At 44.9% G+C, this 10,237-nt stretch overlaps 1 protein-coding gene across 1 annotated transcript in view; it reads right to left on the minus strand.

Moving 5' to 3' along the window:
• LOC143285439 (uncharacterized) overlaps positions 1 to 10,237 on the minus strand; it is a 124,406-nt gene that overhangs the window by 33,258 nt on the left and 80,911 nt on the right. The window contains exon 2 of the mRNA XM_076592707.1: positions 5,462 to 5,544. Within this exon, the coding sequence (XP_076448822.1) occupies positions 5,462 to 5,544 (83 nt within the window). The remainder of the gene's footprint in view (positions 1 to 5,461; positions 5,545 to 10,237) is intronic.

A 10,237-nucleotide genomic window follows, 5' to 3' on the forward strand; every position in this document is an offset into this window, starting at 1 on the left:
AACTGTAGCTGTGATTTTTATTCTGCAACAAAACAACAACAACAACAAAAAAAAAAAAAAAAAAAAAAAAAAAAAAAAAAAAAAACGGTGCAAGAAAGCATCCCTGGTTGTAAGTGGTGCTCATTACATTGCTTGCAAAAGCCGCTATTTGCCGAAAATTCTGCATCATTTAAAAAAAAAAAAAAAAAAAAAAGAAAAAGAAATCACCATGCCCCCAGTTAGAAAACTGTAGTTTGTTGTTAAACACAGATAACACTTCAGGAAAGTTTAAAGGTCTCGGTCAAGTAGGTTCTGGAACAGTCGGCTTTGGGATGTTTCCCAAAGGAAAGTTTAAAGGTCTCGGTCAAGTAGGTTCTGGAACAGTCGGCTTTGGGATGTTTCCCAAACTGAGACCAACATTACTATGAGCCAGTGCAATCGTGCCTCCTAGTCTGGGAATCATAATCCTTAAAAAAAAAAAAAAGTCGAAGCGGGAAATGAATTCTCATGGCAGTAAAACAAAACATTGATCACATGGTTCTCAATTTGCTATTGGCACAATTCCAACCAGAAGCAGAGTGTTGGGCCTAATGCAGGAGTTGTGAAAATGCCAACGATATATATATATATATATATATTTTTTTTTTTTTTTAACCCCGGACATACATACACACAGACACCGTGTCATAACATGGGCTCACTTGATTTACACACGTCAAGCTGTGAGGGACTGTGAATGACACACTGTGTAGGCAGGCATTGGATGGATATATTTTTTTTTTCTTCTTCTCATTTTCATCATCTTCTTTTCGTTCCACGACCAGCATCAGTATGGTAATGATGAAGCTGTGACTGATGTATGATGGGCATTTTCGTATTTCGTATATCCTTTAATGATCCACCGAACGTTGACATGGATTGCAGGTGATTTCACGTGCACTCTGTCTGTCTGTCTGTCTGTCTCTCCTCTCCCTCCCTCTCTCTCTTTCACACACACACACACACACGCAATCCCTCCCTCACCCCCTCCTGCAATACAGAACAAAAATGCTAAGTAGAACAAACTACCGTTCTAAGTTTTAGGCGGATCCAATCCACACCCCTACCCTACCCCCCTCCCCTCCTCCACGCCCCCCGCCCTACTCCTCCCCCCACCCACAAATAAGCGCAGACGAAGAAGAGAGCCGAAAACAGCACTCATTAACATTAAGGCAACAATTTTTTTAAAGGATATTCAAAATTCGAATAACACAGGACATATTCCCAGTCAGGTGATGCTAACAGATGATGAATATATACTAACAAAATTGGGAAAATTTGTTTATGAATGCTGCTGCAATTTACTGCATTAACTGATTGATTAATTGTGTGTTTTTCATTCGTTCATTCATTTACCATTGCACTTGTGTCTTATAAACCTTACGGTTTCATGACAATAAAATCTATTCTATTCTATTCTGTTCAGTGAAACATATTGCTCCCCCCCCCCCGCCCCCTCCACACCTCTTCCCCCGCCCCCACCCCAAAACTTTCAACACACGGCTTGCCTGGGGAATGAACATCGTTCTTGTTCAGAGAGATCAGCAGAGGCTACTAGTATCACTAGCAGACAGACAGACATCAGGAAATCAGGAATTCAAATCATTTAATTAAGGCTGGCTTTCTATTGGTCTGAATTACTTCCCGTCTCGAATGTTTTGACAAATGAGATTTGTCCATCACCAGACAGAGAGGGACAGAGAGAGAGAGAGAGAGAGAGGTGGGGAGAGAGAGAGAGAGAGGTAGAGAGAGAGATAGAGAGTAGAGCGGGAGAAGAAGAGAGAAAGAGAGAGAGGGGGGGATTAAAGGAGAGACAGACAAAGATACACAGAGACAGACAGACGGAGACAGAGCCAGGGAGAGGAAGAGAGAGAGAGAGAGAGAGAGAGAGAGAGAGAGAGTAAAGTGCTAGAGTAGAGACGAGACAGAAAGTAGAGAGTATGTGCGTAGATAGGGAGAAAGAGAGGGAGAGAGAGGGGAGAGAGGGAAAACAGGGAGGGAGAAAAAAGGAGAGAAAAAGAGAAGTAGAGAGAGAGAGGGGGGACAGGGAGAGAGAGAGAGAGAGAGAGAAGAGAGAGAGAGAGAGAGAGAGAGAGAGAGAGAGAGAGAGAGAGAGAGAGAGAGAGCTTAGCTTCTGTTTCGTTAATGCACTTCGATTAAAGCTTAGCGGTCAGACAAGATGAACATTATCCCCCACCCACGTCCCCACCTCCTGTCCCCCACCCCACCCCGCCCGTCCCCCTCTTCATCCACACAAACCCCTGACACATATAGTCCAGAGCGGGCCATGAGTTCAGTGAGAAAGACCGAAACCACATTGGTGACGTTTATTCATTTATTTTTTTCCGTTTCATAGAACGTGCTTATCCTCCTCCTCAACAACAACAACAACTTCTTCTTCTTCTTCTCCCTCACTCCTCCTCCTCCTTCTTCTTCTTCGTCATCAGCATCATCATCATCATAGACATCGTTATGACCACACTCAGTCCTTTGGAAAGAAAGAGAACTCTCTCCGCATTCTTCTTCTTCTTGGGAGTTGACAGGTACGTCATCAGTCCAGCTCTGGTGGTCTTCTTCTTCCTCGTTCGCCTCCCGTTAGATGAGCAGCCCCGGTGTCCTCGATGAAGGCTGTCATTATGTATACCCTTCTGCATGAATACCTTTTCCTTTGATTTATGTGTGTGCTATTTGTAATAGATGTAGATTAGCAAGGACAGATTGGAAGAATAGGCTATGCCTAAAATCTTACTCCTTGAATAAAAACGTTTTGAGTTCTGAGTTCTGAGTTCTGCCGTCCGTCGCAGCTCCTCCAAGGTGCCGTACAGGTTGGGGCTTCCACAGCTGTCGGTGTTGGCCAGTACTTCCTCCTGGATGGTGGCATGCGTCGTACGCTCTGGTGGTGAATGACGACGTTTTCTCCAGCTCTTCATGGTTGTCACAATAAAGGTCTGGTTGGTCGAGGAGTGTCGACAAGCGAGGAGGAATTTTGTTTAACTCTCTCCATACGAACGGCGAAAGAGATGACGTTAACAGCGTTTCACCCCAATTACCATCATCAAAATATTGCAAGCGGAAGGCTCTTATACTGAAGAGGTGAATGTTGACAAAGAATACCACAATTCTGACGACGGAAGCTAAAGGTTGGGTCATTCAGACACCCACTGGACATCCGAGGGGTCTGGGTAGAAGAGAAGAGAGGACTGGCCGTACTGAGTGAGTTAATGTCCCGTCACACATATCGGTGATTGAAGACATTTTGTTAAAGTATTTATGGATACATTTGAGTATTATCGGTTAGAAGGGGTGGGAGATGTGAATGAATGGAGGGTTGGGGGGAAACTGGGCAAATGAGGGTAAAATGTGGGTGAAATTTGAAAAAAAATCAAAAAAATCTAAATACAATTCCAGGAAATTACTTAAAGGACTTCGTAAAAGAGAAGTCGTTAAACTGACAAGCGAAACAACTCATAATGAATGCAAAAAGTCAAAAACATCAACGTTCTCAGTCACTTGTGAAGACACACTGTCGTGTACATAAGGCTTCATCAAGCTACAGTCAAACATATGCTCAATTGTCAGGTTACTAAAGCATATGCATTTGACATCGGAACAATACTTGGTCCGTAACGAATTTGATAATAGCCTGAGAACTAAACTCAGAATTGGTCTGCGAATCGGACCAAAGTCTGAGAGAGTCAACCGACGAGGTTTTAGACTTGAACTCAAGCACCTATAAAAGTCTCTTTCTAGTTTATTGCTCATTTCCTTGTATGACAATGGGCAATATACTTTTATACTATCTATATGATTTTTTGCTCCCCTTTTTGCTGCCCTGTCTGCTTGGTCATTATAAAGGAATCCAGTGTGGGATTTTTTTTTTTTTTGGTGTCGACAAGCCACACATCTTGTCTTGCCTGTTTTTACAGGGGAGGGTGGGGTGGGGTGGGGTGGGGAGGGGCAGGGCAGTTCTGGAAAATGAGCTCCGCTGCCTGATCTTCCACACAAGCTGCCCACCCTTGTCGACAGCGCTACAGAAAGTGGCGTGAAGAAGAATTGGGCGGTGGTCCTCCGGTCAGTGGATCCCGGTTCATCACGGAGTACTTTGTATTTGTAGTTCTTTTTATCACAACAGATTTCTCTGTGTGAAATTCGGGCTGCTCTCCCCAGGGAGAGCGCGTCGCTACACTACAGCGCCACCCATTTTTTTTTTTTGTTATTTTTTCCTGCGTGTAGTTTTATTTGTTTTTCCTATCGAAGTGGATTTTTCTACAGAATTTTGCCAGGAACAACCTTTTTGTTGCCGTGGGTTCTTTTACGTGCGCTAAGTGCATGCTGCACACGGGACCTCGGTTTATCGTCTCATCCGAATGCCTAGCGTCCAGACCACCATTCAAGGTCTAGTGGAAGGGGGAGAAAATATCGGCGGCTGAGCCGTGATTCGAACCAGCGCGCTCAGATTCTCTCGCTTCCTAGGCGGACGCGTTACCTCTAGGCCATCACTCCCTCCACTTGGGGGGAATAAGCAAGCTGATGGGCTGGCCACACAAAGGCGGGACTTAGGGTAGCAACGCAACAACAGCGACAGCTTCAGTGAGGTGAGCCCATCATCAGCAGGTTACTGATGGCGTCTACAACAATCGGGCACTCTCCCCATATCAGTGGGGTTTTTTTTTTTCCTCCTTGGCTTCTTTATTTATGGAAGAGAGAGCAGCAAAACGTCCCCCACAAAACAAAACAAAACAAACAGCAGCAGCAAGAAGACGAAGAAGAAGCACCAACACCAATAAGATATTTGTATTTGCATTTCTTTTTATCTCAACAAATTTCTCTGTGTGAAATTCGGGCTGCTCTCCCCAGGGAGAGCGCGTCGCTACACTACAACGCCATCTATGTTTTTGGTTGTTGTTTTTTTTCCTGCGTGCAGTTTTATTTGTTTTTCCTATCGAAGTGGATTTTTCTTATAGAAGTTTGCCAGGAACAACCCTTTTGTTGCCGTGGGTTCTTTTACGTGCGCTAAGTGCATGCTGCACACGAGACCTCTGTTTATCGTCTCATCCGAATGACTAACGTCCAGACCACCACTCAAGGTCTAGTGGAAGGGGGAGAAAATATCGGCAGCCGAGCCGTGATTCGAGCCAGCCTCCTAAGCGGATGCGTTACCTCTAGGCCATCACTCCATATTCTGCCACAACAGTGGCTTTGTAAGATTCGTGGGAAGCTTTCTTCATGGAAGTGAGGGCAGGGAAAAAAAAAGAAAAAAAAAAAAAAAAAAAAAAAGAAAGAAAAAGAAAACCAACAGCATGAAGAAGAACAAGAAGAATAGCAACAACAACAACAACGAAACATCAACAACAAGCAGTGAAGAGTCGTTCAAGTGATGAATAAAAAAAAAAAAAAAGGGGGGGGGGGGGGGGGGGGGGGGGGGGGGGGGGGGGGGACTCACCCTTTCTTCGTCGATGAACTCCATCATGGATTCCTCACCGTCCAGTAAGACGGACACTGACATTCCGTCCGTCTCCACGTCCGCTGTAACACACACACACACACACACACACACACACACACACACACACACACACACACACACGATCAAAATTGAAGATTCACGATTTTAATCATTCTTTGACACAAAATTGAGGATTCACAATTTTAATCATTCTTTGACCCTCGTGTGTGTGTGTGTGTGTGTGTGTGTGTGTGTGTGTGTGTGTGTGTGTGTGTGTGTGTGTGTGTGTGTGTGTGGTTATGGAAACAAGAAAATACCCAGCATGCAAACCCCCGAAAACAGAGTATGGCTGCCTACATGGCACGGTAAAAAAAAAACCCACAAAAAACAAAAAAAAAAACACACCAAAAACGGTCATACACGCAAAATGTTACATGTCTGTCTGAGTGTGGATGTGTGCGTGCCTGAAATCTGATTAAATGACACAGGAAACGAATGATGAGCGCCCAGTGGCAGCCGTCAGTCGGCTCTACCCAGGTAGGCAACCTGTGGTGCAAATGACCCGGTGTTTGTAAAGCGCTCAGAGCTTGGTCTCCGACCGAGGATAGGCGCTATATAAGTATTTATACCAATCAATCAATCAATCAAATTCTGATCACTGGAAATTCCAACCAACGCCTACAAGATCCCACCACAGCGTTTAAAAAAAAAAAAAAAAAATCATCATACCTTCATCATACCGCACAGCTGAAATCAGCAACGGGTGCTTTTTTTTTGGTCTTTTTTAACTACTTTTTTTAAAACTTTTTTTTATTATACTTTTTTTTCCCTTTTTAAAACTTTTTTTTTTACCTTTTTTTTTACCCTTTTTTTTTTAAATCGCTAAACACCACCAACCTTTCACAACAAGCTGTTAATAGCCAATTGACATACCATGCGGCAATGCTCCACCCCCCTCCCACCCCGCCTTTCTCCCCCCCCCCTCCGTCCCCCTCCTTCCCCTCGCTCCTCACTAACTAGTTAGTTATTCAACCCCCCCTCCCCCCCCCCCCCCCAACCATCCAACCCCCTAATAGATTTATTTACGAACACAGTGTGAACTTCCTGAGCTGAAGGCTATACGTGTGTCGCGCCATGACGAAACACCAGATTTCAGACGCTGATACCAAGATGGAAAAACCAGAGGCGACGAGACTGGCTCTGGGGAATGTGTGGGGGGGGGCTGGGAGGGGTGGAGGTGGGGGTGGGGGGGGTGCGGACGGGAGGCGTGGAGAAGAGGGGAGGGAAGGGAAGGGGAGGGAGGAGGGATGGAGGGAGGTGGTCAGTGCAGAGGGAAGGGGGGGGGGGTAGTAGGTAGAGAGGCCGTCAAGAATGCTAATCGATAAGGTCTATTCTCTGTGCATCTGACATTGAAGTTTCGCCGATGAGTATGTTTTAGTTGAGATTCTTTTAACTCCGCGCTTTTGATTTTTCTTCTTCTTTTTTTTATTATTGTATTCTCATCACATTATCATTCTAATTTTTTGTTCAAAATATCAAGCGAAAAAAGATGCAGGAAACACATCCTCACATACACAAGCATGCACGGATACACGCACACCCACATACACATGGACACACACACACACACACACACACACACACACACACACACACACACACACACACACACACACACACACACACACACACGTACTCACAGACACATGCACACACACACAAAGGCAGGCAGGCATTGATTCAAACACACCTCACACCACAAACATTCACACAGAGAGAGATAGAGCTAGAGAGAGAGAGAGAGAGAGAGAGCAGAGTCTAGTCCCACGCGTGCATGCCTGTGTGTGTGTGTGTGTGTGTGTGTGTGTGTGTGTGTGTGTGCCTCTGTGTGTGTGTGTGTGTGTGTGTGTGTGTGTGTGTGCGTGTGCGCGCTTGTGCGTGTGTCAACTAAGTCAGATGACATCGCGTGAACAATGACAATGGCAGACATTACAAATATCTTTGAATAATTAACACGAGCCACACGGACTTTCTATCTTTTTTGTCTCTTTAAACTCGGTCGGGTTATGAGTCAGTCACACCATTGTGATTGGCGTGTGGGGGGAGGATGGGGAGGGGCAGGGAAGAGGAAAACAGAAAAAAGGTAAACTAGAAAACTACCGTAAAATGCATAACTAGCATGCAATTACTTTTAACAATAACAATTCAATAATAATAATGATAATAATCACAAACCATTAAAACAATTCTGAAGTGCATTAAAGGAATGTAGAAATAGGGCTATGAACTAATGCCTGTGAAAGTTCGACCATAAGAACCTCGTCAGAAATAACTTTACAAAAATCATCTGCAGAATTATTATTCTCTTTGAAATACTTGGGCAACTGCTGACAGTGAAACAAACAATGATGCAAGCTGAACTGCTTACCACAGATGCATGTAACATTTTTACTATACTTTAACTTCAGCGCATCAAGTTGACACTGGCCTTCAACGGACGAGCTTGCGTTTGGTCCAAGTGAACTGACATTGTGTAACTAAAGGAGAGTTTTGCAGTAGTTAAGGGGTTAAATTTGTGTCTGGAGCAGTGTTTCAAAACGCAACAGCATTAAAGAACTGAGCTGAACTTTCTATGTCTCTGTGTTTTGTGTTGTCGGGGTGTTAGATAGTCTGGGAAGGTGCGGGGGTTCATGGGCAACCCCTTATGGGTTGGGACAGATATATAGATATGATTTCGTTTTTTTCCCGCATGTATGACCGTTTCTAACCTTAATAATCAAGCAGTCATAATCCAATTTTATGGGTGACTGTGGGGGTGCTTCTGATCATCAGCTTCTCTCTCATTCTCGCGTTCGCTTGAAAGAATGTGTGTGTGTGTATGCATGCATGCATGTGTTTCGCGCGTGTGTGTCTACATAATTATGTGAATGCATGCGCCAGTGCTTTCATCTTCTGTACAACGTGCAGTACTTACCCATTCTCATTCCTACAATGCACACCGATCACCAACAACAAAATCATGTCCCAACCCAGAAAACACAACGAAAAGCGAAATAAAACAAAAAAGAAACAAGAAGTTTCCTTTCCCCGGAAGAGCTTTCAGCCGGTCACTTGACATGCAAGGCAGTAATAACCAACCCACCCACCTCTCCCCTCCAACCCTCAACCCTCACCCACTCCTGCAGGTAACCACTAGACTGTTCCCCTCCATCCCCTCTACAAACACACAACGCCCCCCCACCCCCCTCCCTCTTACCACGCCCTCCAGTTCTCACGACCTTGTGGAATAGAAAACTGATGCACGTGCAAAGTGCTGCTACCACGTAACACGGGATTCTAGACACTGATGAGAACGGAAATGGTCAGATAAGAGATGCATGGGGAGGGAGGGAAGGGGGGTGGGGGGGGGGGGTAAGGCAGGGTGAGGGAAGGGATGGAGTTTGTTAGTGTAGGGGGTTGGGTGAGGGTAGTGGTGGTGGGCGTGGGCAGTTTAACTTGATGAGACGATTACTGATCAACAGTACTACATCATGATCTTGCATCTAATATTTTTTGTTTGTTGACTCATTGTGTGTGTGTGTGTGTGTGTGTGTGTGTGTGTGTGTGTGTGAGCCTGTTGGGTGGGTGTTAGTGTAAGTGTTTAATATTTTGTTTGTGTTTGGTGGGGGGGAGGGGTGTGCGGTTGCGTAAGAGTATGTCTATGTGTGTCAAATGTATGTGCATCTACATTAATGTGAATGCAAGTGCTTTGTGTGCATGTGATTTTCTGTACAATGTGCATTACTTACCCATTGTCATTCCCACAATGCACGCCAAATCACCATCAATAAAAGCATTTCCCAACCAAAAACACAAATGAAATGTGTGAGTTTTATGCATTGTATTTAAAAAAAATAATAATGATTGTTTTATGTTTCCACTACTTTTTATTATGCTTTCATGTTTCACTTTAGGTGGTGGTGGTGTGTCCATCGAGATCGATGATGACCATCGTTGTCATCCAGTTGGGGGATGGGGGGAGGGTAGTGGTGGGGTGGGGGGGGGGGAGGATACTCATGAATCTATCTGTGAATGCGCAGATGGCTGAATAGTCCAATCTGCGCACGGAATGTTCGCTGACAGTTGGGGCAGACAAAGACAGGCATTAGGTACTGGATTGTAAAGCGCTTAGAGCTTGCTTATGCTTGTATTATAGCGCTATATAAAAATAAAATATTATTATCAAGTCTCTTCTGGCTAACTATTTAACGGTTTACTCAACATGCAAGGCAGTAATAACCCATCCACCTCTCCCTTCAAACCCTCAACCCTCACCCACCCTTGGTAACCACTGAAGATTTATCCCACCCTACCCTCCACAACAACCCTCAACAAACACACAACCCCTCCCTTTTACCACGCCCTCCAGTTCTCACGGCTTTAGAACCTCTGTGGAATAGAAAACGGATGCACGTGCAACGCACTACGTAACACAGGATTTCTGGACACTGATAAGAAGAGCTGAAATGGGCGGAGATAAGAGATGCATGGGGTAAGGGAGATGGTGTGGGAAGGGAGTGAGGTGGTCAGTGCAGGGATATGGGGGAGGGTAGTGGTGGTAGTGATGGTGGTGGGCGGTTGGTGGGAAGTTTAACTCACTCAGTACGGCCAGTCCTCTCTTCTCCTCTGCACAGACCCCTCGGATGTCCAGTGGGTGTCTGAATGACCCAACCTTTAGCTTCCGTCGTCAGAATTGTGGTATTCTTTGTCAACATTCACCTCTTCAGTATAAGA

The sequence above is a fragment of the Babylonia areolata genome, chromosome 9 (genome assembly GCF_041734735.1).
Source record: "Babylonia areolata isolate BAREFJ2019XMU chromosome 9, ASM4173473v1, whole genome shotgun sequence".
Lineage (NCBI taxonomy): Eukaryota > Metazoa > Mollusca > Gastropoda > Neogastropoda > Buccinidae > Babylonia > Babylonia areolata.